This window comes from Pollachius pollachius, assembly GCF_949987615.1.
Source record: "Pollachius pollachius genome assembly, chromosome: 2".
NCBI classification, from domain to species: domain Eukaryota; kingdom Metazoa; phylum Chordata; class Actinopteri; order Gadiformes; family Gadidae; genus Pollachius; species Pollachius pollachius.
In genome coordinates, this window is record NC_136935.1 from 52,466,853 (window position 1) to 52,494,482 (window position 27,630).

General features: G+C 51.6%; 3 protein-coding genes across 4 annotated transcripts; all 3 read left to right on the forward strand.

Annotated features, from left to right (window-relative positions):
- The first annotated feature begins 1,021 nt into the window (after window positions 1-1,021).
- On the forward strand, window positions 1,022-8,075 carry aspscr1 (ASPSCR1 tether for SLC2A4, UBX domain containing). 2 transcript variants are annotated; one of them, XM_079730129.1, is made up of 17 exons: window positions 1,022-1,106; window positions 1,322-1,377; window positions 1,523-1,637; window positions 1,834-1,934; window positions 2,106-2,157; window positions 2,287-2,360; window positions 2,452-2,962; window positions 3,521-3,574; window positions 3,695-3,834; window positions 4,213-4,294; window positions 5,177-5,243; window positions 5,387-5,449; window positions 5,648-5,700; window positions 6,127-6,178; window positions 6,256-6,325; window positions 6,942-7,105; window positions 7,938-8,075. In XM_079730129.1, the coding sequence occupies exons 1-17, from the start codon at window positions 1,026-1,028 to the stop codon at window positions 7,946-7,948; spliced, it is 1,746 nt and encodes a 581-aa protein (XP_079586255.1). In that variant the 5' UTR covers window positions 1,022-1,025; the 3' UTR covers window positions 7,949-8,075. The 2 variants fall into 2 exon arrangements, with proteins under 2 accessions (XP_079586255.1, XP_079586256.1); XM_079730130.1 differs by lacking the exon at window positions 3,521-3,574.
- A 3,269-nt stretch (window positions 8,076-11,344) lies between these two features.
- LOC307071218 (myeloid-associated differentiation marker-like protein 2) lies at window positions 11,345-13,152 on the forward strand (the record flags this gene model as incomplete). The annotated part of the gene is made up of 2 exons (XM_079730157.1): window positions 11,345-11,625; window positions 12,513-13,152. The coding sequence occupies 2 exons, from the start codon at window positions 11,345-11,347 to the stop codon at window positions 13,150-13,152; spliced, it is 921 nt and encodes a 306-aa protein (XP_079586283.1).
- A 4,518-nt stretch (window positions 13,153-17,670) lies between these two features.
- On the forward strand, window positions 17,671-22,913 carry pycr1b (pyrroline-5-carboxylate reductase 1b). The gene is made up of 9 exons (XM_079730156.1): window positions 17,671-17,804; window positions 18,003-18,079; window positions 18,223-18,293; window positions 18,579-18,758; window positions 19,485-19,592; window positions 20,222-20,335; window positions 20,913-21,005; window positions 21,197-21,360; window positions 21,706-22,913. The coding sequence occupies exons 2-9, from the start codon at window positions 18,013-18,015 to the stop codon at window positions 21,860-21,862; spliced, it is 954 nt and encodes a 317-aa protein (XP_079586282.1). The 5' UTR covers window positions 17,671-17,804; window positions 18,003-18,012; the 3' UTR covers window positions 21,863-22,913.
- The last annotated feature ends 4,717 nt before the right edge of the window (window positions 22,914-27,630 follow it).

A 27,630-nucleotide genomic window follows, 5' to 3' on the forward strand; every position in this document is an offset into this window, starting at 1 on the left:
CAGCCAAACAACAAAAGCTTGATTTTACAAAGCCTGTTGCACTGTCTATAACCCGGACACAGCTAAACAAATGATGGATATGTATGGACAAAGACTGATATAGACATAGACATACTAACATAGACTACTAAAGCACTTTATCCACCATTATTGATTTCATCAGTTGTTTTATTTATCTAAACGGCCAGAGTGGAGGAAATATTATTTTTGTTAAACATTAACTATGTTTGTGAGGCTGAAAGTACTTTTTATTTATTTAGTTTCTTTTTGTGAGGCTGAAAATGCTTTTAAGTTTGCCCATCATTATTGATGATGAGGTCTCCATTCTTTGTAGAGTTTAGCTGTTTTGAGTTAAGGTTAGCTTACAAAGAACGGATAAACCTCACTGTGTTTACATTGAAAACATCTATTGTATCAGTTTTGCACTATTGATTCCTACAGTTGCTAAATGGTCTGAGGCACAGTTTAATTTTTGCACTGCCAAAACGATACTTTGTACCTGTTTCAATGGCCACGATAAATATACCCGATAAATATCAAAAGTTTCAAAACATACTGTATGTTGTGTTTTGTTGATCCACTGCTTCATCGTAGTGATACTGGGTACAATGATCAAATTTTACAGTTGTTTTGTCGAACACTATGCCACATCAACCCAAAAATAATGTGTGTGCATTTGTAGAGGGTTGGAAACAACGGAAAAATTTCATTTATTTGCACTCACACTACTACACTGCTATCTATTATAACCAGATATACTGATACCACCATTTACATGGCGGATATTAATACTATTAATTAAACACTTTATTCCAACAAGAAGGCGTAAAAAACACCGATTTTATTTTTATTATGATTTTTGTTCTGAATTCCGGGTTCTGATTACAACATTTGTTATTTGCATTCTGTGAGTATTTGTCGAGATGTACGGAACACTGTCAGAAAGACAGTTCAATAAAGGGAACTGTCAGAAAGTCTCCGTTCCATAAAGTTAATTGAAATAAACAAAGTGACGTCATATTGCAATGGCGGCCGCCGTGACAGTGCTGACTCCGAACGGGAGAAGACAGACCGTCAAGGTGTCTCCGAACACCCCCTTACTGCAGGTAACACGGGTCAAAACAGCTTGGATTCACCCCTTGTATCGAGTATAATTCACCAGGGTTGTCGGTCCATATCCGACTTATTATCAGCTGGAGCTAACGGTGGCTAGGCTAGCGCCCGATTTACCAGAGAGCATCCCTCAAACCCTCCGAGCCTTATCTTAACTCTCTTTTATCCCTCAAATCATCCCTTAATTCTCTTAATTCTCTTTTTTCAGGTTCTCGAGGACGTCTGTAAAAAACACGAATTCAACCCTAACGACCACGGGTTGAAGTGAGTCAGATTAAAGCATTAAAGTGTTCATGACATCTAAAATACATGTTATAGGGTCACCACAGCCAGATTTCGTCTTTTATTGACCGTATTCTTAATGGTTTAATGTCCAGTGAAGCCAGCTCTAACGGGATCCCCTCCACAGGTTCCAGAGGAACGTTCTGGACCTGACGCTCCAGTGGAGGTACGCCAGTCTGCCCAACAATGCCAAACTGGAAATGGTGGCAGGGGCCAGAAAGCAGACCGCAGCCGACGGACAGGTGGGACCTATTCTCTATATTACAGTAGAATGAGCCTTTTGAATGATGTGTAGTGTAATGCACCAACTACAAAGACCACCATTTCCGGAATAACCACAAGGAAATAATAAACCACCTTTCTGAAGAGATAAAATATATAATATTTTATTTTTAATATTATTTAAACTAGATAATTGTGTGTGTGTGTGTCTCTCAGGTACGAATCGGTCTCCAGATGGAGGATGGTTCTCGACTCCAAGGAACGTTCTCCAGTGGGCAGAACCTTTGGGAACTCCTCACACACTTTCCTGAGACAAGGTGTGTGTTAGTGTGTGTGTGTGGGTGTGTGTGCTTCCATTTTCGCTCAAATACAGAAAGGGACAAGAATATTGAATGCATATTTTGTGGTCTGAGAAGAAGAAGACGTTGATTATTTTCAAAGAAATGCAGGACAGGATATAACGGACTCCACCCGCCCTGTGTCCTCAGAGGTCTGGTCCAGTCAGGAGCCACTCCTGTGTGTGTCTACATGAGAGACCAGGTCGGTACAACCACAGCCGCTGACCATCTGAGGCAGGGCCTGGTTTAACTGTGTGTGTGTGTGTGTGTGTGTGTGTGTGTGTGTGTGTGTGTGTGTGTGTGTGTGTGTGTGTGTGTGTGTGTGTTACAGGTAACTGGAGAAGAGGCTTTAAAAATGGCCACGCTGAGGTCTTTGGGGCTCACCGGTGGGAGCGCCATAGTCCGGTAGGCTAAGCAGTGTATATATAAGAAAAATAATAAAGAATGTTGGAAAACACAACGTCTATATTTGAAGAAGATATCCCCTCCTCTACAGGCTTCTTCTAAAAGACACAAAAACATCAGAAGAAGAAGATGGCGGCAGGGAGGTGATGGAGAGGAGCAGACCTCCTCCCTCCCAGCGCTCCCATGGACCGGCTCCCTCTCAGCCCGACGCTCCGGCATCCGGAGCACCGCTCCGTACGGCCAGCCCCGACAGGCCACCTGTCGCCCCCCCCACACCTGTCGCCCCCCCCGCACCTGTCCCCCCCGCTGCGGCCCCCGCCCCCCTCCCCCCTGACGCTCCCCTAACCTCCCAGCATGCCTCTGGGTTGAGTGCGGCGGCGGTGGAGGACGGAGAGAGAGCGGGTCCGTCGGGACTCGCCTCCCCCCCGCCACCCGCCCCCCCCTTCACCCCCTTCACCCCCTTCACAGGGGGGGGGCAGCGCCTGGGCGGTTCCGCCGCCGGGGGGGCGGGGCCTCTGTCGTCGTCCTCTGGGGTATCCAAGGCAACAGGAGGGTCCCCCAAAGCCAAGAAAGCCAAACCCAGCCAGAACGCCAACGGCAAGGTGAGCTGGAGACCTCCGGTGGATGGACGCTTGGACAGTTGGAGGTGTAGTGACCGTGTAGGGACCGTGTAGGGGCCGTGTAGGGACCGTGTAGTGACCGTGTAGGGACCGTGTAGGGACCGTGTAGGGACCGTGTAGTGACCGTGTAGGGGCCGTGTAGGGAGCGTGTAGTGACCGTGTAGGGACCGTGTAGGGGCCGTGTAGGGGCCGTGTAGGGACCGTGTAGGGGCCGTGTAGGGACCGTGTAGTGACCGTGTAGGGACCGTGTAGGGAGGGTGTAGGGAGCGTGTAGTGACCGTGTAGGGACCGTGTAGGGGCCGTGTAGAGACCGTGTAGTGGCCGTGTAGGGGCCGTGTAGGGGCCGTGTAGTGACCGTGTAGGGACCGTGTAGGGGCCGTGTAGGGGCCGTGTAGGGGCCGTGTAGTGACCGTGTAGGGACCGTGTAGTGACCGTGTAGGGGCCGTGTAGGGGCCGTGTAGGGGCCGTGTAGGGACCGTGTAGGGACCGTGTAGGGACCGTGTAGTGACCGTGTAGGACGGGTTTGTTTTCTCTTCAAAGGGTCGGGTCAACCAGAGCGATGAAGACATGGAGCTGAGGGAGGGGCTTCTGGAGGTAAATCTCTCTCTCTGTTACTCACCATCTCACTCAAACATAATCACGATTTCTCTCGAATACTCTCCCCATCTCCCCCTCCTCCCCTCCTGTCGTCCCCTCTTCTCCCCCCCCCCCCAGCCCGTGGAGAGGGAGGCTCTGGTCTACAGCCTGGACTCCGGACCCCAGCGGCCAGGCGCCCACCATGAGCTGTCGGACGAGTTCTTTGAGGTGACCGTCGACGACATACGCAAGCGCTTCGCCCAGCTGAAGAGCGACAGGTTGGTGAACCCGACCCTGAGCCCCTAACACTAACCCCCGATCCCTTACCCCTTACCCAACCCTAACCCTAAACCCCCTGACCCAAACACGCTGACCCCCTTACCCTAACCCTTACCCTAAACCCCTGACCCTAACCCTAACTCTTGGTCCAATGAAGTTCTTTTTCCACATTTCGGACCAATGGAGAAAGCAAATCCTGGACCGCATCCTGGACCAATGTTGGCAATACTTCCAACTTTTCCAAAATGATGAGCTTTTAATTTGTAAAGACCTGAGCGGTGAGGTTCTGCCTCCGACCGGTCCACCACAGCGTGGTTCTTCAGCCAGTGATCAGATGTTTCTCCATGTTGTGCTGACCGGTCCCCCTTCCTTCCCAGGAGGTCGCTGGAGGAGACCCCCCTGATGACCAAAGCTCTGAAGGAGTCCCAGCTCAAGGAGAAGATGGAGCGCTATCCGAAGGTACCCCGCCACGTGTCCATGTGTCTGCGCACACATATTCACACAAGCAGTGTTGGCCAACCCACTTTAACAATGCCATGCGGTTCCTCTGAGGAACACGTTGAATGTTACTTATTACTTCACCTATTCCCACGAGAATCACTGGTGTCAGGAAATAAATCAACATGTAGGAACATAGTTTAGTTTAGACTCTACTGTCCTGATCACACCATATCTCTCCTGATCAGACTGTATCCCTCCTGATCAGACCGTATCTCTCCTGTCCTGATCACACCATATCTCTATTGTCCTGATCCTATCTCTCCTGTCCTTATCAGACTGTATCTCTCCTGATCAGAACGTATCTCCTGATCAGATCGTATCTCTCCTGATCAGACTGTATCTCCTGATCAGACCGTATCTCTCCTGATCAGACTGTATCTCTCCTGATCAGACTGTATCCCTCCTGATCAGACTGTATCCCTCCTGATCAGACTGTATCTCCTGATCAGACCGTATCTCTCCTGATCAGACTGTATCTCTCCTGATCAAACTGTATCCCTCCTGATCAGACTGTATCTCTCCTGATCAGACTGTATCTCTCCTGATCAGACCGTATCTCTCCTGATCAGACCGTATGCCTCCTGATCAGACTGTATCTCTCCTGATGAGACCGTATCTCTCCTGATGAGACCGTATCTCTCCTGATGAGACCGTATCTCTCCTGATGAGACCGTATCTCTTCTGATGAGACCGTATCTCTCCTGATCAGACTGTATCTCTCCTGATCAGACCGTATCTCTCCTGTCCTGATCACACCATATCTCTCCTGTCCTTATCAGACTGTATCTCTCCTGATCAGACTGTATCCCTCCTGATCAGATTGTATCTCCTGTTCTCCAGGTGGTCCTCAGGGTCCAGTTCCCAGACCGTCACGTCCTCCAGGGATTCTTCCGACCCCTGGAAACGGGTACGTGTGTTTGACTGCTGCCTGGCCCGAGGGCAGGGAGGTCGGGGATCCTGACCAGCACCCGGTCTGTTCCCGTCAGCCAGCAACTGATTCACACCATGACAGAAGGGTCCAACGCGTTCATGTTGTGTGTTTCTCTGTAGTTGCTGATGTCCGGAAGTTCGTCCAGAATTACCTGGAGGACCCTGAGCTTGACTTCTACCTGTGTGAGTACAGCGTGTGACAGCAACAGCCGGAGACTCTGGGGGAAGATTGAACCAGAGTGTGGCAGTGATCCCCATGTCTGTCTGTACGGTCCCCATGGTGTCCCCAATGCATCTCATGGATTTAAAATGGTATTCCCACTGTGAACGTTCATAGCTGAGGATTAAATGAGTCTTCCTGCTTCTCCTCCTCCTCCTCAGTTGTCACCCCTCCCAAGACGGTCCTGGACCAGTCCTCCGTCACGCTGTTCCAGGTCAGTGTCCTCAGACCACACTGGTCTGGACCTGGTCTGGACCTGGTGGGTCTCCTCAGACCAGTGCTGGTCTCCAGCCTCAGTCCGCCTCCAGACTCTGCTGTCTTAGAGACCAAACTGTTGGAGTTCCAAAGGGACGATCCGCACACACACACGTATGGGTTCTTATGGTTCAGACTGCGGTTATACCAGCGGCCGCTCAAAGCGCTTTACAACACCGCATCACATTCACCCATTCATCACACATTCACCCCCCGACAGCGGAGTCAGCCCCCCAGGGCGACAGCCAGCTGGTCAGGAGCAGTCGGGGGGGGGCGTCTCACTCAGGGACGCCTCGAGCGGGGATGGGACTAGCGACCTTCAGGTCCCAGCCGACCCGCGGTAGCTCGTGAGCCCCTAATGAGTGATGTCTCCGTCCGCCTCCAGGCCCAGCTGTTCCCTGGAGCCCTGGTGTACTTCGGCTGTGAGCTGCAGACCGGTGGGTCCCCGGCTGCTGTGCTGTAGTGCAGAGAGACGAGGAGGGGCCTCTGATTAACGCCTCTGTTTCCTCCCTAGACTGCTACCTACAGAGGGAGCACCTGAACGCCTGTGTGTCAGCCACGCAAGCCAACGAGTCCATCGCCAGGTGTGTGCCAGCCTCTCCTAGTCACTTCACTGGTTTGCTGTGTTGTTGATGGCAGAACACCTTTTGGTGTTCTGCCATCAACAGGAACCCTGATTCACCCTCATTTTGAACACCAACTCACCCCCTCACTCTCCTAACCCTCCTCCCATCCCCCTGACGTCCTCTCCCGTCCCGCTCCGTCCCCTCAGGGATTGGCCGTCGGCTGCTTTACATTCCTCCTAGAGCAGGTCCCGCCCCCACCACGCATTAGACTGTCCGTCACAATAGTTTAATGTTACATTCTGTTCACGCACAGTCTTGAATGTGTGAAAGTATTGATTTAAATTGAATGAAATCAATACTATCCTCGCAAACCTCACCTTTTTATTCATCAATTGTATTAAATGTGTATTCAATAGCTCATACCACATCTCTCAAGGTGTCATGACCATGAGAGGTGTGGTTATGACACGTTGAGCCTTTGAGGATAGTGGGCCAGGGGTCCTCTGAGGACCAGGGGTCCTCTGAGGGCCAGGGGTCCTCTGAGGGCCAGGGGCCCTCTGAGGACCAGGGGCCCTCTGAGGGTCTTTCACTGCGACTAAACGGCTCCTCCTGTTCTCCACCTCTGGGGGTCCAGCTGCATGCCCACCTCCCCCGGGGGCGCCGAGGACGGCCGCCCCCCCTCTGGGCCCTCTAAGGGGGGCCGACAGGACGGACCAGACCCCACCACGGCCCACAGCCAGCCCCCCCAGCGGGCCGGACCGGACGCCGGGAAGGTCCCCAAGTGGCTGAAGCTCCCAGGTACAGACTAGGGGACCCTCGCCTCCTCTAGGAGACAGACTAGTGGACACTCCTCTAGGAGACAGACTAGTGGACCCTCGCCTCCTCTAGGAGACAGACTAGTGGACACTCCTCTAGGAGACAGACTAGTGGACCCTCGCCTCCTCTAGGAGACAGACTAGTGGACCCTCGCCTCCTCTAGGAGACAGACTAGTGGACACTCTCCTCCTCTAGGAGACACCCTAGTGGACACTCTCCTCCTCTAGGAGACACCCTAGGGGACACTCCTCTAGGAGACAGACTAGTGGACACTGCCCTCCTCTAGGAGACACCCTAGTGGACACTCTCCTCCTCTAGGAGACACCCTAGGGGACACTCCTCTAGGAGACACCCTAGGGGACACTCCTCTAGGAGACACCCTAGGGGACACTCCTCTAGGAGACACCCTAGTGGACACTCCCCTCCTCCAGGCCCCATACTGGAGTGGTCAAACTCAACCGGTTAGCACAACGTTGTGTGTGTGTGTGTGTGTGTGTGTGTGTGTGTGTGTGTGTGGAAGAAGATCCCACAGGGCGACGCACAGAGACAGACAGAGAGTCAAAGAAGTGATTCTGTATTGGTCCTCATTTCAATATCCACTCTAGTGTTGGATGATCAGATAAGATTTGCTTAATTCATCTCAAGTCTTTTATGATTTGGTAAGGAGATATTCCTTGCGGTTTTATTCTATATATCAGTTGTCAACTCGTCGTTTTTTCTCCCATTGTTAAATAACTATTTTGAAGTGGCTTTAAAATGTGTTTTCTACATTAGTGGGAAGCATGTTCTTTCTGATCGACTATTGTTTTTACAGGAAAGAAGTGAGTCCTGCTGGTAATCCAGAGACTGCAGTCTTCTCCATCGCTGACATGAACCTCACCATTTTAGCTTTACCACCGTTATGGCAAAGCACTCGATTGATCATGTAACACGCCGGCATTCAACAGTGAAACAAGAACATGTAAGGACCAATAAATACTTGCATACGTTTTCGCCTTGGCTGATGTCCGTTTTATGAACTGTGTGAAAGGGCCTTCAGCGCCCTCTGCTGGATCAATAGTTTTAGCACATTTAAATGAATGGGTTAGTATTTTGCTGGACGCAGACTTCTGCTAATATTAGCTATAGGTGGTATTAATTAATTATAGTAATTATAGTAATCAATAAAAAAATAACAAAGGCAGGATTTCTAATGTCCGCTATGTCTTAATCGCCATTGAAAATATTGAGGACGAATTGTGCCATAGAAATAATTATTTCTTCATGTATCCATTTAAACACTTTTGATTAAGAACGCACTAAACAATTGTCGAAGATTCACCTTTATGGAGCATTGAATTTAATAGTTCAGGGCAATAATATAAATGTAGGATTTGGCATACTATACCATTATTAAACAACCATTACATTTTCGAAAAGGTTGATACAATTTACATCGGCCTAACTTTCACTCGACCGAGCAGCAGAATAGCAAGACCCGCAATTAAAATCACGATAAAACCTTGATAGATAATTTCCTGTGCAAAATTGCCCACATTTTGCTGAATTAGAAGAATTGTACCCCTGTATGAAAAAGAAAGTCTTCTGTTCTGTAATCAGGCCAACATGTCACCCTCAAGTCCAAAAGCCTATTTGAGGCCAAGTTCAATTGGTCAAAGCCAAGGAATGTGAATGTGTGTGTGCGGGCATCTGCATGCACATACACACATGCACACGCCTAAGATGACCTTTAGATGGCATTGCTAACATTGCTGAATAAGGTCACGACTACTCTCTTAAGTTAGACATGGCCCCCCGGTTTACATGCACAATAACATTATACATCTATATACTGTTCCCAAGTATTTATAGTATTGCCTAGAAGAGTAAACCTACAAAGATGCCTCAGACGACTTGAATCTCAAGATTCTTGACCTACAAATCCCTGCCCCCATCTCTACATGCATGTGCACACACACACACATAATCCCCCCCCCCCCCCCCCCCCCCCCCCCCCCCCACACACACACACACACACACGGGCCCAACCCAAAGACCTAAATAGCTCTTGCTTTCTAGTCATACTGACCCTCCTATCCTCAGAGAGAGAGAGGGGGGGTGAGAGAAAGAGATCCAACAGTCTGAAGACGTCTCTCTGACGCTCCAAACGGGAAGGGCACATGTTGAGTTTTCCCAGCCGCGAGCCAACCAAGATTAACCTGATCCAAGATTCAAGGGTCAAAGTGATTATTGTCATATGCACAATAAGAAACATGTTCTCAGTCATACAATGAAATTCTTCCTTTGTTTTCCACAGGCTGAATGCCAAGAAAGACATATAAAAAATATGGAATATACAATATACAAATAAAATAGAAAAAATCTGCAACAATATAGAATATACAATTTACAAGATAAATAGCAGAGAAGCAACTAGATTAAATAATAAATTTAAGTTAAAATAAAATAAAAACGGAATGGTGCAAATCCAAGAAAGTATGCCGTAGTGCATGAGCAAAATGTAAACTGGCCGTCCTGAGGAAGAATAATAACACTAACAACAGACTCCTATCTGTTAGGGAGTCTGAGGGCAGTGGTAAGAAAGAGTTCTTTAGGCTGGTTGTTTTGGACTTCATACTTCTGTGCCTCCGTCCTGAGGGTAGAAGTGTGAACAGTCCAGTCTGGGGGTGGGGGGGTCCTTCAGTATGGAGGCAGCTCTCCTGTGGACTCTGCGGTGGTAGATGCTCTGCAGAGAGGGCAGTGGGGTTCTGATGACCTTCTCTGCAGTCTTTACCACTCGCCCTATTCCCAGTCCTGACCGACTGGGGCCTGCCAGTCAGAAGGTCCTGGAGCCCGCCACAGGTGGTGGGGGGCAGACCCAGTGTAGACAGTGTGCCGGTGAGTTTGTGGGGGGTGACTGCATTGAAGGCGGAGCTGTAATCCACAAAGAGCGCCCTGAGTGGGTCAGCACCACTCTCTCAAAGCACTTCATAATGATTGGAGTGAGTGCTACTGGCCTGTAGTCATTCAGGCAGCTTGGTGGGCTCTTCTTGGGAAGGGGGATGATGGTTGTGGTCTTGAAGCAGGAGGGAACTGTGCAATGGCTGATGGAAAGGTTGAAGATGGATGTAAGAACATCAGCCAGCTCGTTGGCACATGCTCTGACAGCTCGCCCAGGGATGTTATCTGGTGCGAGGGTTGATGTTCCTCAGGGCTCTGTGTACCTGTCCTGATGAGACGGTTGATTGGGGGGGGAGAGCCTCCTCGCTGTGGTGGGGCTGGAGGTCTCGAAGCGAGTGTAGAAGGTGTTGAGCTCATCTGGCAAGCAGTCTGTGGAGCTGATGGTGCTGGTGGTGGTCCTGTAGTCAGTGATGTGCTGCAGGCCTTGCCACATCCGCCCGGAGTCAGCAGTGGAATAGAAGCAATCCAGCTTCACTCTGCACTGCCTTTTGGCTGCTCTGATGGCTTTTCCCAGACCATACTTCGCAGCTTGGTACTGGCTGCTGGGCAGGACCTCCGACGGTTCACTTCCTCCCCGACCGCTGGAGGCTAGGGGGCAGGTCTCTTTTCTTACCGTCTCTTTATTCTACTGAGGAATAGGCTGTCTCTCTCTGCGGTTCGTTCAAAAGTCTTGGGGAATTGGGCTATTCTGCTTCGTTCTTAACTTCTGCGCTTCCTGCTTGAAGACCACTGACACGCCGACAGGAATAGCTTTCAAAGGAAACCTCGTGGGGGGGGGGGCAGAGAGAGAGAGGGGCTACCAAGTGAAGACCCTGGAGAGAGAGAGAGGGGCGACCCACGACACCAACACGCCCCGCCCGCTGCCCCACATGGCCATACCCCGGGTACCTCCAGCTAGGGTTTCACATTACTGCTCAGCGCGGTCCCACGCTGACTGCTCCGCGTTACATTGTGCCCATCAGATTCACTCTGTGGGACCGATGTTAGTGAAGGGAGGTCTGTCCAAACAGGTCAGAATGTTGGGATGTTAGTGAAGGGAGGTCTGTCCAAACAGGTTGGGATGCTACTGAAGGGAGGTAGGTCAAGATAGGTCGTAATGTTGGGATGTTCCGAGGAGAAGGACGGGATGGAAGCCTCCATCTCAGTGACAGAGCAACACCACTAAACCTCCCCTATCGTCAGAGGGAGAGGCAGGCCTGACCCCCCAGGTCTGCAGCGGACTGTAACCCTGGACTCAGACTGTAGGGACGGGTTAGAGACCTCCACCTGACCCCCCCCACCATGGACCCCCGTGGGGGGCGCTACCTGGACCGGCGGGCGGCGTGCTCGCCCATCGGGGCGGCCCGGCTCAGCCAGCTGGTGCTGGGCTGCGCGGTGGTCGCCATGGTGATCCACAGCGCGGGCTACAGCGGCTCGTACGGCGTGTTCTGCATGGCGGTCTGGTGCCTCTGCTTCGCCGTCACCACGGTGATCTTCTTCCTGGACGCTACGCGGCTCTACGGCTGCCTGCCCGTCTCCTGGGGCAACCTCACCGTGGCCTTCGCCGCCCTCGCCACCCTCATGTAAGACCTGTCTGTCTGTCTGTCTGTCTGCCTGCCTGCCTGTCTCTCTCTCTCTGTCTCTCGTGATCACTGAGTTCCTACATGAGCTCAGACCTGTTGTTGTTGTTGTTGTCTCTCCCTCTTGCGCACTTATTGTGAGTTGTACGTCCTGGTAAAAACAGTACTACAGCATCGTATAGAGTCTTATCCTAGCTATCTGTGTTGTACAAGGGGAATGGGTTAACCTAGTGATGGTTAGTGCTTGGCACCTGGTTCTATGCACATCCTTACTTTACCTTCCTCTGACTAATGTACTTATTGTAAGTCTCTTTGGATCAAAGCGTCTGCTAAACGCCCTGAATGTGAAATTAAAGGTTTGATGTACCTCACTGTGCTGACCCTGACCCTGACCCTGACCCCGCCCCTGACCCTGACCCCGCCCCTGACCCTGACCCTGACCCTGACCCTGACCCTGACCCCGCCCCTGACCCCGCCCCTGACCCTGACCCCGCCCCTGACCCCGCCCCTGACCCTGACCCTGCCCCTGACCCCGCCCCTGACCCTGCCCCTGACCCTGACCCTGCCCCTGACCCTGACCCCGCCCCTGACCCTGACCCCGCCCCTGACCCTGACCCTGACCCTGACCCCGCCCCTGACCCTGACCCTGACCCTGACCCCGCCCCTGACCCCGCCCCTGACCCCGCCCCCGCCCCTGACCCTGACCCTGACCCTGACCCTGACCCCGCCCCTGACCCCGCCCCTGACCCTGACCCCGCCCCTGACCCCGCCCCCGCCCCTGACCCCGCCCCCGCCCCTGACCCCGCCCCCGCCCCTGACCCCGCCCCTGACCCCGCCCCTGACCCCGCCCCCGCCCCTGACCCTGACCCTGACTGCTCTGGTGTCCTCAGGTACGTGACGGCGTCGGTCGTCTACCCGCTCTACTTCGTCAGCGCCGACTGCCCGTACGCCGGCTGCGAGGTCCGCAACTTCCGCATCGCCGTGGCGACCTGCTCCATGGCGGCCACGCTGGCCTACGGGGCGGAGGTGGTGCTGTCCCGCCGGCCCGGCCAGGCCGCCGCCGCCGGCTACATGGCCACGCCCCCGGGGGTCCTGAAGGTGGTGCAGGCCTTCGTGGCGTGCGTGATCTTCGGGGGCGTGGCCAACGGCGGGGGGCTGGCGGGCCGGCCCGGCCTGGTCTGCTGCGTGGCGGTGTGGGGAGGCTGCTTCGGCCTCACCTCGCTGCTGGTGCTGCTGGCGGTGTGCGGCCGCACCGGGGCTCTGCGCTGCCTGCCCTGGGACCGCCTGCTGGGGGTGTACGCCCTGCTGGCCGTGCTGCTCTACCTCAGCGCCTCGGTGGCCTGGCCCGTGCTCTGCTTCGACGGCAAGTACGGCTCCCCCTGGCGCCCGGCGTCCTGCCCGCGGGGGGGCTGCGTCTGGGACAGCCAGCTGGTGGTCTCCGTCTGTTCCTTCCTGAACCTCGGCCTGTACGCCGCCGACCTCGTGTACTCCCAGAGGCCCGCCGCCGGGGCCACGCGCCCCCGGGTGTAGCCCCCGGGTGTAGCCCCCGGGTGTAGCCCCCGGGTGTAGCCCCCGGGTGTAGCCCCCGGTGTAGCCCCCCGCTGTAGCCCCCGGGTGTAGCCCCCGGGTGTAGCCCCCGGGTGTAGCCCCCGCTGTAGCCCCCGGGTGTAGCCCCCGGGTGTAGCCCCCGGTGTAGCCCCCGGGTGTAGCCCCCGGGTGTAGCCCCGGGTGTAGCCCCCGGGTGTAGCCCCCGGGTGTAGCACCCGGGTGTAGCCCCCGCTGTAGCCCCCGGTGTAGCCCCCGGGTGTAGCCCCCGGGTGTAGCACCCGGGTGTAGCCCCCGGCTGTTGCCCCCGGCTGTTGCCCCCGGGCGTAGCGGGGAGAAACCCGTACTACGTCACGTGAAACCCTCAGAAGGCTAGAGGGTCTGACTGGTCCAGCAGGTGTGTTGACCAGGAGCCCAGCGATCACTGGACGACCTGACGATCTGAACTCTGTGAAAAGACTCTGATTGGCTACGGCGTACCAACGGGCCCGCCCCTCTGACCCGTAGAGATGTGTCCACTGAGCCGCACCTCACAGAGGCCCCGGCCTCAAGCTGCATCCCTGGAAGGCCACACATACCAGACTTCCCTTGGCTTTGACCAACCATTTAACTTGGCTTAAGAGTATGCAGACAGCCACTGTCACCCTTATCACCTCCTCCAGCCCCCCCCCACACACACACACACACACACACACACACACACACACACACACACACACACACACACACACACACACACACACACACACACACTCCGTTCTTCAGTAGCTGTGAACAGAATGACCTCTCTGGCGTGAGCTGGTCGGAGTCAGTCTGCATTTTTATCCCCTCCCTAAACGATAAAACAAGATATTTTGCAGCTGTCTCTCTCGCTCTCTCTCTCTCCCTCTCTCTCTCTTTCTCTATGTATATATATATACACAGCCTTACCACCATGGACACGCCCGATCTCGTCTGATCTCGGAAGCTAAGCATGGTCGGGCCAGTTTAGAACTTGGATGGGAGACCGGCTGGGAATACCAGGGGCTGTAAGTGGTGTCGGGTGGTGGCCAGTAGGTGGCACTCTTCCCTCTGGCCTTAACATCAATCCCCATGCCCCAGTGCAGTGACGGGGACACTGTGCTGTGGAAGGCGCCGTCCTTCAGAGGAGACGTTAAACCGAGGTCCTGACTCACTGAGGCCATAAAAGATCCCAGGGCACTTATCTCAAAGAGGAGGGGTTTCCCCGGTGTCCGGGCCCAACCAGGCTCATTCACTCTGGCCCCTAACCTTCCTCCTGTATAATTGGCTGACTCATTGATTCCCTCACTCTCCACCTCCAGCTGGTGTGTGGTGAGCATTCTGGCGCCAATTGGCTGCCGTGCATCACCCCAGTGGGGGCATCACCCCAGTGGGTGCTACACACTGGTGGTGGTTAGTGAGGTCCCCCCTTCACTGTAAGCGTCTCTGAGGGTCCAGAAAAGCGCTATATAAATTCAATCCATTATTATTCTATATATAGCTGTGATTGTTTTTTAGATGCCTCCGTGTCCTCCGTCTCTTCCTTCTCTTCCTTTCTTAGTCGCTTCGTTCCTTCCCTTCCCGTCACCAATTCATCTTAATTAAGAATTCAAATATAAAGCTAATATCATGTAATATTGTCTACATATTGTTTTGAATGTGTCCTAGAGACTTATGTTTTTTTGTATTACTTACTGTTTTATATATATACATATGTTATGTATATTTACATATGTATCTAGTATAGTAGACGTATGTTTTTTTGTATTATTTGTTGTACTGTTTTAATGTACTGTTTTATATATATATATATATATATATATATGTATCTTGTATCAGCTCGGCTTAGCTCAGGAGGTAGAGCAGTTGCCTTGTAACCGAAAGGTCGCTAGTTCGATCCCCAGCTCCTCCTAGCTGATTGTTGATGTGTCCCTGAGCGAGACACTTAACCCTAACTGCTCCTGACGAGCTGGCTGTCACCTTGCATGGTTGACTCTGCTGTCAATGTGTATATTAACTGATGTAAGTCTGCTAAATGCCCTAATTGTAGTATAAATGAATATTGCTTTGTTTACAACTGGTATCTGTATCTGGTACCTTTTTAAACCCATTTGATGTAACCTGTGGTTTGGACTATAAACTGTATGTTGAAGTCTCAGTTTCTTTTGTGTGTCTGAGCTGGTGTCTCAGGTCATGACCCCCGATGCACCCCAACTCTGATCAGAGTCGGGGCGCATCGGATCAGTCTGATCAGTGAACCCCCGAGCTGGGGGGCCGAGCGTAGACACGCACACACACACACACACACACACACACACACACACACACACACACACACACACACACACACACACACACACACACACACAGAGACACTCTCACTCTCAGTCTCTCGCACACACACTTTTACACACACACACACACTTTACACACACACTCACAGCCTCTGTTGTGAATGCGGTGTTCTGATGAACTCCTGATGGAAAGGCGTCCACCTGTCGTCCCAACAGAGGGTTAGGGTTAAGCCCCATTTTATCGCTACTTCCACAAGTTACAGCGTGAGCCACGCCCCACAGACGAAGTCATCTACATGTTTAATGCAGTTTAAACTAATCACACTTAAGCTGTGGCGCTCTTGTGAACATACATGCATACACACATACACACAAACGTATGCACGCACAAAAACACCATGCATTCACTGTGCCCACACACACATACACACCATGCATGCACTGTGCCCACACACATACATATTTGATCACACACAAACACACACCCGGAGGCCCTAATCATGCAGTTCCACATCTTTAACTACGGCCTGTGTTCCTCATGTGCTCGTACACTCAGGAACCTTAATACATCCCTTCTGTGGGTTCTGTTGAGACAGAAAGAGAGACAGACAGAGAGGGAGAGAGAGACAGAAAGAGAGCGAGGGAGAAACAGAGAGAGAGACAGAGAGAGAGCGAGGGTGAGAGAGAAAGCGGGAGGGAGAGAGAGAGACAGAGAGAGAGAGGGGGGGGGAGAGGAAGAGAGAGAGAGACCGAGAGAGAGAGAGAGGGGGAGAGGGAGAGAGAGAGAGAGAGAGAGGCCGCGTGTTGCTCGCCACACGTGTTTAATCTAAAGTGGAAGAGCAGTGAAGCAGGAAGTATTAAATTGACTTGGGGAAGTCATTGTGTTTGTCTGTGGGTGTGTGTGTCTGTGGGTGTGTGTGTCTGTGTGTGTATGTGTGTGTGTGTGTGTGTATGTGTGTGCGTGTGTGTGTGTGCGCGTGTCTGCGTGTTAGTGGGTCTGTTCTAGGGGCAATAAGGGAGTCTAGTCACAGACAATAAATTGTCATTTTGTTGAAGATAAGGACGCGAGAAAAACACAGTTTCTCTGGAATAGGACGGCAGCTCAGCGCGGTCCGAGGAGCGGTGTTAGAGCTCTGTGGAGGACCGGGGCTCGTCCTCAGAGCTCTACAGGCTGGAGGACCGGGGCTCCTCCTCAGAGCTCTACAGGCTGGAGGACCAGGGCTCAACATCACCTAAAGAGGAAGGAAAATAATGGTTAGAAAAAGAGGAAATAAAATATATTTATTCTTGTCTAATATATATTAGTAAAAATATTAATTAGCCCTTCACCATAACACCATACATTTTTTTTAAGAAATAATATCAAAAAATAGATAACTCATTTTAATATATATCATATATTTTTAAAAATCTGACATATTTCCCATATTTCCTACAGTCAAATACAATAAGTAAAAAGCCAAAAAAAGCCAACCAAAGGAAAAGAGTAACTAAACTAAATCTGCTGGCAATTTCACATAACCCCCGGCTCTGTATTATTTTCCCCTGGGAAGAAAGCGTCGCTCACAGCTGTTCTGCTGCGGTAAATATAGACCAGCCCCCCGAGGGAATAGCGGAGGCCCCTGCGTCTAACGGACACTCACATGTTAAGATGAAGGTTTCTGCATTAGGGTGGCCAATAATCAATGACTTTCCTGTGAAATAGATGAATGTAGAAAATTATTCTTAAATGATCAAGTGATTCAATGATCAAGTGTGTGTGTGTGTGTGTGTGTGTGTGTGTGTGTGTGTTTGTGCGTGTGCTCGCGTGCGTGCGTGCGGCGTGTGTGCGAGCCAGCCAGACGAAAATATACATGCATAAATACAACTAATTGTGTAATATATAATAAGTTCAGGAAAGACAATATGTGTAAAATCCTAAAATAAAATCAAAAATCAAAAAATTAGTCCCCCTAAGCCCAGTCACACAACGTGGCACATTAAATATTCCCGAGCGATTCAAAAGGGTTCATCTGCCCTGAATGATGTGTTTTATTACCCAGCATGCTCTGCTCGACCTCTTTCATTGAGGAGGCTGATGCAATTGGACGTGACGAAACAATAAGTAACGCCTACAACTCGTAGCATTGCACGAGAGCAACAACAAACTGCCCTGTGATTGGCTGACCCACACGTTGGTCACCGTTCAGGAGCGCATTGGGGCTGAGTGAAGAGGAAGCCACGTTGACACCGAGGAGCGGTTTATTGTGTCTGATTAAGCGGTTGATTGTGTCGGATTAAGCTGTATAAAGCGGTATCACAGTCTTATCCGTTAAAGGACGTCAGGTGTTAACCGACATCAAGGTAAATATTGGAATAGGACCGGATGTTGTCGATATTCCGACTAGTTATTAAGTCTCGGCAACCAAAACATTGGTGGCATGGAGGGCATGACTACTGTGTGTGTGTGTGTGTGGGGGGGGGGGGTGTAAAATCATAATTATTATGATGATTTGGTGAATGAGTGTTGACGGCTGTTGTGATCGAATGATTGATTGGTAGGACGGGAAGGATGAGCGTGGGATTCATCGGAGCGGGTCAGCTGGCCCACGCGCTGGTGAAGGGATTCACGGCCGCAGGTGAAACTCACTCACTCACTCACTCACTCACTCATTATTCAGTCAGTCAGTCAATACCCACTCACCCACTTACTCGCTCATTTACTCATTATTCAGACCCTCACTCCCTCTCCGTTGTTAATGACCTCCCCCCTCCCCCCCAGGGGTCATCGCCACCCACAGGATCACAGCCTCTTCTCCCGACACCGACCTGCCCACCGTGGCCGGGCTGAGGGTGAGACAGCCGTGTTTACATGAACCGTTGGGTGGTGTGAGAGGTGACTGTTGTTGTGGCTGAATACTCTCATAGTCCGTACAAATTAGTTTACTGTTTTATTGTGAATAAAGCTGTTAATGGATTCTATTTACCAAAGGAGTCTCTCTTTCTTTCTTTCTTTCTTTCTTTCTTTCGTTCTTTCTATAAACCAGTAAACTAACCCTGAGCACTGGGAGTATTCCGGCACACGGGCGTACAGTATAACGATCCCTCCCTCGCTGTGTTGTCTCCTCCTCGCTGTAGAAAATGGGCGTGAACCTGACGACCAGCAACAAGGACACGGTTGCTAAGAGCGACGTGCTGTTCCTGGCCGTGAAGCCACACATCATCCCCTTCGTCCTGGACGAGATCGGCCCCGACATCGAGGACCGGCACCTCATTGTCTCCTGTGCTGCCGGCGTCACCATCAGCTCTATAGAGAAGGTCTGTCTGCCTGTCTGTCTGTCCTTCAGCTCCATAGAGAAGGTCTGTCTGTCTGCCTGCCTGCCTGTCTGTCAGCTCTATAGAGAAGGTCTGTCTGTCTGTCTGTCTGTCTGCCTGTCTGTCAGCTCCATAGAGAAGGTCTGTTTGTCTGTCTGTCTGCCTGTCTGTCAGCTCCATAGAGAAGGTCTGTTTGTCTGTCCATTCCTACTTGTTTAGATAATTTAACCCGTTGAGGTGGAACTGTCCCAACGTCATTTTTCACCGCTCAGCTTATCTCTGACCAGGTGTAGAACCAGGTGTAGAACCAGGTGTAGAACAGGTGTAGAACCAGGTGTAGAACAAGTGTAGAACCAGGTGTAGAACCAGGTGTAGAACCAGGTGTAGAACCAGGTGTAGAACCAGGTGTAGAACAGGTGTAGAACCAGGTGTAGAACCAGGTGTAGAACCAGGTGTAGAACAGGTGTAGAACCAGGTGTAGAACCAGGTGTAGAACCAGGTGTAGAACCAGGTGTAGAACCAGGTGTAGAACCAGGTGTAGAACAGGTGTGGTCGTAGACTTCAACCACACCTGAACACCTGGCTTCCATCTGACGTCAAAGGGCACATTCTTATTCTTATGGCCCAGGAATTAAATGATAAAACTCAGATTGTCTGGGAAGAGAACCTTTCTATATATTAATAATGTGGCTCTCTGCTTCCTCTCTCCTCTCTCCTCTCGGAGGGCAGAAGCTCCTCCAGCACCGCCCCGCCCCCAAGGTGATGCGCTGCATGACCAACACGCCGGTGGTGGTGAGGGAGGGAGCCACCGTCTACGCTACTGGCACCCACGCCGAGGTGAGCCGGGACCAGGGACCCTACTGCAGACTAGAACAGAGGAGGGGGTCTGGTCTGGTGGTCGCTCCTGACTACTGGTCGCTCCTGACTACTGGTCACTCCTGACTACTGGTCACTCCTGACTACTGGTCACTCCTGACTACTGGTCACTCCTGACTACTGGTCACTCCTGACTACTGGTCACTCTAGACTACTGGTCACTCTAGACTACTGGTCACTCTAGACTAGTGGTCACCCCAGTCTAGTGGTCAGACTTTAGTCTAGTGATCTTTAAGTTGATGAGTTGTTTGTGGTTAGCCTCAGTAATCTTTTAGGTGATGAGATGTTTGTGGGTAGCCTCAGTAATCTTTTAGGTGATGAGGTGTTTGTGGGTAGCCTCAGTAATCTTTTAGGTGATGAGGTGTTTGTGGGTACCCTCAGTAATCTTTAAGGTGATGGGGTGTTTGTGGGTAGCCTCAGTAATCTTTAAGGTGATGGGGTGTTTGTGGGTAGCCTCAGTAATCTTTAAGGTGATGGGGTGTTTGTGGGTAGCCTCAGTGATTTTTCTAGGTTGATTCCTTGAGCCTCAGTGATGCTGATTGTCTCTGTCTGTGTTGTCTCTGTGTGTGTGTTGATGGTCTGTCTGTCAGCTGGAGGACGGGCGTCTCCTAGAGCAGCTGATGGGCAGCGTTGGGTTCTGCACGGAGGTGGAGGAGGACCTCATCGACGCCGTCACTGGCCTGAGCGGCAGCGGGCCCGCCTACGTGAGTGACGGACAGCTCTGTGGCCCACTGAGGAGGGCTCATGGACACACATCGTCGTGATGGAGCTGTTTTGACACATTTAAACTATGATTCAGTAATTAATGTAATGATCAATCTGGGAATTGATAAAGCTATTTTCTAAAGATATCCATGCAGTGGCCAAGGCTGTAGCTGAGCGCTGCCTACAGCTTGGTCCGTCATGGCGTCCTGTTGACTGTCTGTTGGTCCGTCGTCATGGCGTCCTGTTGACTGTCTGTTGGTCCGTCGTCATGGTCTTGCTGACAGTCTGTTGGGCCGTCGTCATGGCGTCCTGCTGACAGTCTGTTGGTCCGTCGTCATGGCGTCCTGTTGACAGTCTGTGGGTCCGTCATCATGGCGTCCTGTTGACAGTCTGTTGGTCCGTCATCATGGCGTCCTGTTGACAGTCTGTTGGTCCGTCATCATGGCGTCCTGCTGACAGTCTGTTGGTCCGTCGTCATGGCGTCCTGCTGACAGTCTGTTGGTCCGTCATGGCGTCCTGTTGACAGTCTGTTGGTCCGTCTTGACGTCGCGTTGACAGTCGTCTGTTCCTCTTCAGGCCTTCACCACCCTGGACGCCCTGGCTGATGGAGGGGTGAAGATGGGTCTGCCCAGACGACTGGCCGTCAGACTGGGAGCCCAGGCCCTACTGGTCAGTGAGGACTGGGGCTCCACCTGTATAGAGCCCTCAATTCACTCGGATTTGATCCTCTATACACTCTGATTTGATCCTTTATTCACTCTGATTTGATCCTCAATTCACTCTGATTTGATCCTCAATTCACTCTGATTTGATCCTCTGTTCACTCTGATTTGACCCTCCCTCCTCCTCCTTCTCCCCAGGGGGCCGCTAAGATGCTGCTGGAGTCGGAGCAGCACCCGGGCCAGCTGAAGGACAACGTGTGCTCCCCAGGGGGCGCCACCATCCACGCCCTCCACTTCCTGGAGAGCGGCGGATTCCGCAGCCTGCTCATCAACGCCGTGGAGGCCTCGTGCATCCGGACCAGGTGAGGGAAGACCGGGACCCCACTCTGGGGGTGGAGTCAGCCACGCAGGGCGACAGCCAGCTGGTCAGGAGCAGTCAGGGTGAGGCGCCTCGTTCAGGGACACCTCCACACTCAGATAGGAGGAGCCGGGGATCGAACCAGCAACCTTCCGGTGGCCAGCCGACCCGCTCTCCCTCCTGAGCCACATGCCGCCCATATTGATCTAGTTTCTGACCTTGGAGGTCACCGCAGTGGCAGTATTGACGGCTCCTCCCCCTATAGCCTAGGAGCCGTCCCACTGGGGATCCCCTTCAGATCAGTAATAACTCACCTGTCTATTCATGTGGTCGTGTCCCCCCCTTCCAGGGAGCTCCAGTTCCTGGCGGACCAGGAGAGCATCTCCCCGGCGGCCATCAAGAAGACCACCCTGGACAAGGTGCTGGCCCAGCCCGGGGTCGGGGGGGCAGCCAGACCGGGCCTCAACGTCTTCAACAGCCGCAGCTCCGGGGTCACCAAGAAGTAGAGGAAGGGGGACCCCCGGAGAGGAGGGGGGACCCCTGGAGACACAGGGGCCCACCTCCCCAAGCACAGAGGACATACTACAGACATGACAGAAGACCGACACAGACTACAGTCACAGACACGCCCGCACATTTACAGATTCAACAGAAGCATCCGGTAGTCCTGACCTGTTGGACCGGGGTCGCGTGCGTCTTTAGTTTCCCATCGTGGTGCCGACAGCAGGCAGCAGAGAGTCCTTCTCTGTCTGCCAAGCTTCTCAGTTCCTACGACTCAGGACTCCTTCCTCCTGCAGAGATGAAGACTTTACAGTGTTGATGGTTCTCTGGTCCAGCCGTCGATTGAGTCTCTGTTGACTGGAGACGACCAAACCGAGTTCTGCAGCTGAAACCACAACATCTGCTCCTGGGTCATGGCTTTGATCTGAGGTCATACAAATGAAGAGGCCTTGTGTTAATTCCAGTCAAGATGGTGTTTTTTGCGCTGTTGTTGAGGACTGAATAGGAACATTCATCTGGATTATTTCACTTTATTTGAGCAACAAATCTTTCCCATATGTAGTTATCTCCCGGTGCGATGCCCTCCCAGCCTGGTGTTTTAGTAAGCCGTGGGAGAGGAGAGGTTTACCCCAGAGCAGAGACACTCTGTCCACTGGTCAGATCTCATTTCTTGTTCAGCATTTCTTCTGGTACTTTAAGTTTTCAAAAGCACCGTACAGTGGTAAAACGATGAACACGAACATAAAGATCCATAAAGGTATGATTGACTGAGGTGGTTGTGACGTGTGCCTTCATGTGAACCTGTTCCCTATCAGTGTCTTATTGAGACTCATGAACTCTGTTGCGATACTCAGTGTTGGCTCAGCACTCAATTCCCGTGTCATACCCAAAGTTTATGTTATTGTATGCACCCTTTTATTGACCATAGCCAAAGTCCGTCCTCAAAGCCTGTTTTAAATGATTTCTGTTCCGTCTCTTTTCATATTACCCATAGTGTTATTTCTCGTTGGAAATCAAACTTTCCGTGGAGAGGGATTTCTTATTAAAAATGAGGAAACATAAGTCTTATTTGGTTTTGTTTTTCCATGGCTAGCTGGTGTGCTTTGTGTTGGTGTGTAGTTGTTAGTTCGGCTACGTGTGTGTAACCTGGTCTGGCCTGCACAACACCGGAGGCTGAACCCCTAAAGAACGTGCTACAGCTCAGCCAGCAGATGGCGCTTCAAGATCAGATCTGGGATCAGGTTCTGCTCCTAACCGCCTGATGGTAAACCTAATCTGACCTGTGAGTATCTATCTAAAGTCAAAGGCAGGTTGGGATTAGTGCAGAGCACAGCCTGTGTTCCCCATCCGTGTAGACTGATCTCTAGAGCCACCTCTCTCCTGATCTTATCTTTGATCCTGGTTGAATGTGAGGAACGCTGGTCCCAGTTTTCCTCGTTGGTGTCGGGGACGACTGGTGTGTTGATCCTATTTAGAGACGGCGGTCACTGGGTCACCTGGATCCAACTTCCAGCTGGACCGAGAGAGGAGCTCCTCTCTCCAGACGCCTCTCCACTCTCTGGACCTAGAGAGGAGTCTCTCTCTGTCTCTCTGTCTCTGTCTCTCTGTCTCTCTCTCTCTCTCTCTCTCTCTCTCTCTCTCTCTCTCTCTCTCTCTCTCTCTCTCTCTCCAGACGTGTGTAAACCCTTGGAGCTTAAGCCCCCAGTGGGTGGAGCCCTTCTGCTGTGCGGTGTGATAATGAACCCCTTCTTCTGTAGGAACAGGGCCATTGTGCTGGAGAGCGATAGTGCCAGCTCCACGGGGCTCAGAGAGACGTGTGACGGCAGTCTGTGGTGACGTGAGCAGCAGGCGAAGGATTAGCTCATTTCCTTCAAACCATCACATACTGCTTTTTATTTAGTGCTTTGGTTTTCCTGCTCCACTTGTTAAGAGGCTGATAATCCCTCCTTTATTCAACTCACACACACACACACACAGGAGAGGTTTTGCACTGTCAATGCTCTGGAGTGTTTGGGGGGGGAGGGGGGGGCTCCAAGCCTCCCTGGAGATGGGGGGGGCTCACCTCAGCCTCCGGGGAGGGGGAGGGGGGGGCTCACCTCAGCCCTCCGGGGGGGGGGCTCACCTCAGCCTCCGGGGGGGGGCTGCGGGCCGCGGGCTATGCTGCGTTGGGGAGGGGTCTTCAGATAGGGGCAATAAAGGGCATTTCTTTTCAACAATCTCTTGAATTAACTTTATTACCCACAATTAGCTTAGCACAATAATGCTGAATAATTTACAACCATCTTAAAATGATAGCCTACATTTAATGTAGACATTTTCTTTTAGAAAAAAAAGGTCAATTTTAAGATTATTAATGTTAATATTATTGGTATCGGTTCATTTGTCAGTTATTATAAGGACTATGTTATCAGACTTAAATACAAGTTCCAGTAGAATGTACTTGTGTTCCAGGTTTGGAGATATCTCTCCTCAAGGCTCTTTAAGCGTGAGGGTCGTCTCCTCTCAGCCTTCCACTTACCCTTACCCTTACCCTTACCACAACAATAACAGACATCGCGCTGTAGCGTGTCTCTTTAAGTGGCAGTCCCGTGTATCGTTCATGAATGAAACCATGTGATCCAAACATCATCTGACGTCTCCACCGACCAAAGGACCGTTGAGGAGAGCGTGGAGGACCGATCTGGGGTCTGCGCGTAAAACCTGCTCCTCCTCATCACCAAGTTGGCCACCGCGCGTCAATGAACCCGTCCTGAGGTCAGGGACTCTTTGATTCTGGGTAAGTCGTGTTTTCTATTTAGAAAACAAACAAAAAAAGAAATCTTTGTTTTCCAAGTGCTGAGTATCGACATATTGTTTCTGCTGAGTATGCACGCTATGCCGCTACGCCGCTATCGCACCTAGTGAGCGCGCCGCTGGTAGGTCGCGGGTCGCACCGCCCGATCGGTGGCGCTTGATGCGCTGCTGCACGCCGACACCAGACCGGGGAGTCGGACCGGGAACCGCGCGACGCCCCGTTTAAAGGGCTCCCGCTCCTCCCGCTGAATGTCAGCCGTCAGCCGGTCTGCTCCTTCAGCCTCTAAGCCTGAGCGTCAGACAAAGAAGGGCGCCGTGGGGGATAGCCTGGGCTTACTGTAGCCCGGGCTTAAATCCATGTGTCGGAATGAGAGCAGAGCCCGTGTGATGATTTCAATACGGTGGCGTTACTGGCCGTTTGATATGACGGGGATTCTATGGTACGGTCAGATGAAGACAATCATCTAAAGAACAGCTGACGGTTGAGGCGGCGGACGTGAGTAAAAAGTGCCACAACTTCACTGGAAGAACCCGAAGCCCTTTAAAGCCGCCTCACGGCGCTGAACGGAGCACCGAGAGGCGGGGAGCCTCCAGCTGAGCCCCGCTGTCGGTTGACGGTTTATTTCAGTTGAGGTAAGACGGCCGGCCGGCTCCACCAAACATGATTAGAGTCTGTTTTTCCGCCTCTAAATAGTGTTTGATAGTTTCGAGAGGCTAGCTGTAAACACTGAAGCCCACATGGGTCAGTTGGGCCGTCCGACCCAGGAACAGGCCGTCTCATGACGGGGAGTTCAGGTGGAACCGTATCGATCTGTCGGCTGCTGCACATCAGAAGGGGGGTGAAGTAAACTTTATTAACACGCGAGCTTAGCGTGTCTCTATTTACTATCTCTGAAGCGCGTCTGCTCGGGTTGGATCGTCTGCTTCTGCTGGACTCAGAGATGCTGATTCATCACGTTGTGCTCCTCTCCTCAGAGCGGATGAGAGGGAGCCATGGCATCATGGCCGTACGCGGACCGAGGTCTGAAAGGTCAGAGTCATGGAGACAGAGGCCTGGGTCTGAAGGCACGCCGGCAGTGAGGCTGCGGGGGTTTACCTTTACATCGTAGCCTTCGTGGCACGGCGACGGTGGATAGTATAAAAGTATAGCTATAGTATAATAGTTGAGCATAGTTATAGTATAATAGTATAGTTTTAGTAGGCCTATAATAGTTGAGTATAGTTATAATAGTATAGTATAGTTATAGATTAATAGTAGCCTATATAGTATATTCATAGTATAATAGTATAGTTATAGTATAATAGTATAGGCTAACGTCCTCTTTGTGTTGGAAATTTTAAAAAGATGAAGTTTGGGAAACCGATGTCTCTGTTTGAGAATCTAACAGGCACATATCTGATATATGATCAGATATTTAGGCATTATCAATGCATTGATGAGTTGTTAAAAGGCTTGTCTGATTTATCACATGAGAATCACTTCACATCTTTTTTTATTGGATTTTGAGATGCATGGAATATCTTAAGCTTAACCAGGCTGTATCTTAAACACTTAACGGCTTAACTGTTTCATTATTAATCGATGCTGTGATCTGTGTCACAGGCCTTTATGAGTGACAGTTGCAGATCTGAAAGATTTAGGTCTGACGGGTTTGACCCGACAGGAAAACAAAAGACTAAATAGAAAAGTCAACCTGCCTCCAAGTAGACGAACAGCCGTGCCCTCCTGAACTCTGGGCTGACAGATAGAACAGATAGAACGCGCTCAACCAGGGGGAAACGACTCAGTGGAACGCTGAACGCCGTCTTATTGATATTTCTCCCTTCCTTTCCCCCTTTCTTTCCCTCTTTGCCCTGCATCTTGTAGAGATGCAGGGCATCTCTCCGACGCTGAGGAGACTCAGTGCAGCTCTGTGCTCCCCCCCCATGACTCCCGCGTTCAGCGGAGTCAGCAGCAGATCAAAAGTATGGGCTAAGCAAGTTGGAAGTCCTGTAATAGATACTGTACTACTGCTGTAATAGAGGGTCGTAATGATGAAACAGTTGTCTCAGTGGTGGAGGGAGGGCCCTCTTACTCACACACACACACAGACACACACGCATATAAACATGGAAACGCACTCACAAACACACACTCACACACATATGCACACTTAATCCCACACACACACGGATGCACGCACACACACGCAATCACACACAATAACACATGGATGCGCACGCACACACTCACAAACACACACGCTCACTTTCACAACCATACACCCAATTAGCATTCCCCCCCCCCCCCCCACACACACACACACACACACACACACACACACACACACACACACACACACACACACACATATACACACACACACACACACACACACACACAGCGCCCGGAGGCTTAGCTTTTTATACACAGTATCAGTATTTAATCAGTGCTTGAAGTGCATTTCTCTGTCAAGAGCTTCATGCTCCCTGGTGTTGGCGGTAATTGAACGCTGACCGATGCTTAGTGAGCAGCTTTGCTGATGGTGGCGGCGCGGGACGAGGCGGAGCGGGAGAATGAGAGATGGGATTTGCGGAGAGATTGAGAACAAGGACCTTTTTGTCTTCAAGGCATTCCCCGCGAAACGCTGAGGCGACGCAAACGCTCCCGCTCCCAGACGGAGCGCTGAGCTCTGCCTTTATTGTCTTGTTGTGGCCCGTGGTGCATGTGTTTCTGTGTGTGTGTGTGTGTGTGTGCGCGCCCGCGCGGTTGTGCGTGCGTATATGTGTGCGTGTGTGTGTGTGTGCGTGCGTGTGTGCTCGTATGTCAAAAAGATGTGGACAGGAGAAATGATGAGAGAGATAATCGATCTGCACGAGTTTAAACTGTGTGTGTGTGTGTGTGTGTGTGTGTGTGTGTGTGTGTGTGTGTGTGTGTGTGTGTGTGTGTGTGTCTAGAGGACCTCACAGGGGTTCTGCTCTGAAACCTTCTCTGAGCCTG

Bases quoted from the DNA above. Each gene is read 5' to 3' on its own strand.
- aspscr1 (XM_079730129.1), top strand. From the start codon at position 1,026: ATGGCGGCCGCCGTGACAGTGCTGACTCCGAACGGGAGAAGACAGACC. The intron at 1,107-1,321 runs GTAACACGGGTC...CTCTTTTTTCAG, and splicing joins CGAACACCCCCTTACTGCAG to GTTCTCGAGGACGTCTGTAA. The intron at 6,326-6,941 runs GTGTGTGCCAGC...CTGGGGGTCCAG, and splicing joins GCCAACGAGTCCATCGCCAG to CTGCATGCCCACCTCCCCCG.
- pycr1b (XM_079730156.1), top strand. From the start codon at position 18,013: ATGAGCGTGGGATTCATCGGAGCGGGTCAGCTGGCCCACGCGCTGGTG. The intron at 18,080-18,222 runs GTGAAACTCACT...CCTCCCCCCCAG, and splicing joins GAAGGGATTCACGGCCGCAG to GGGTCATCGCCACCCACAGG. The intron at 21,006-21,196 runs GTCAGTGAGGAC...CCTTCTCCCCAG, and splicing joins TGGGAGCCCAGGCCCTACTG to GGGGCCGCTAAGATGCTGCT.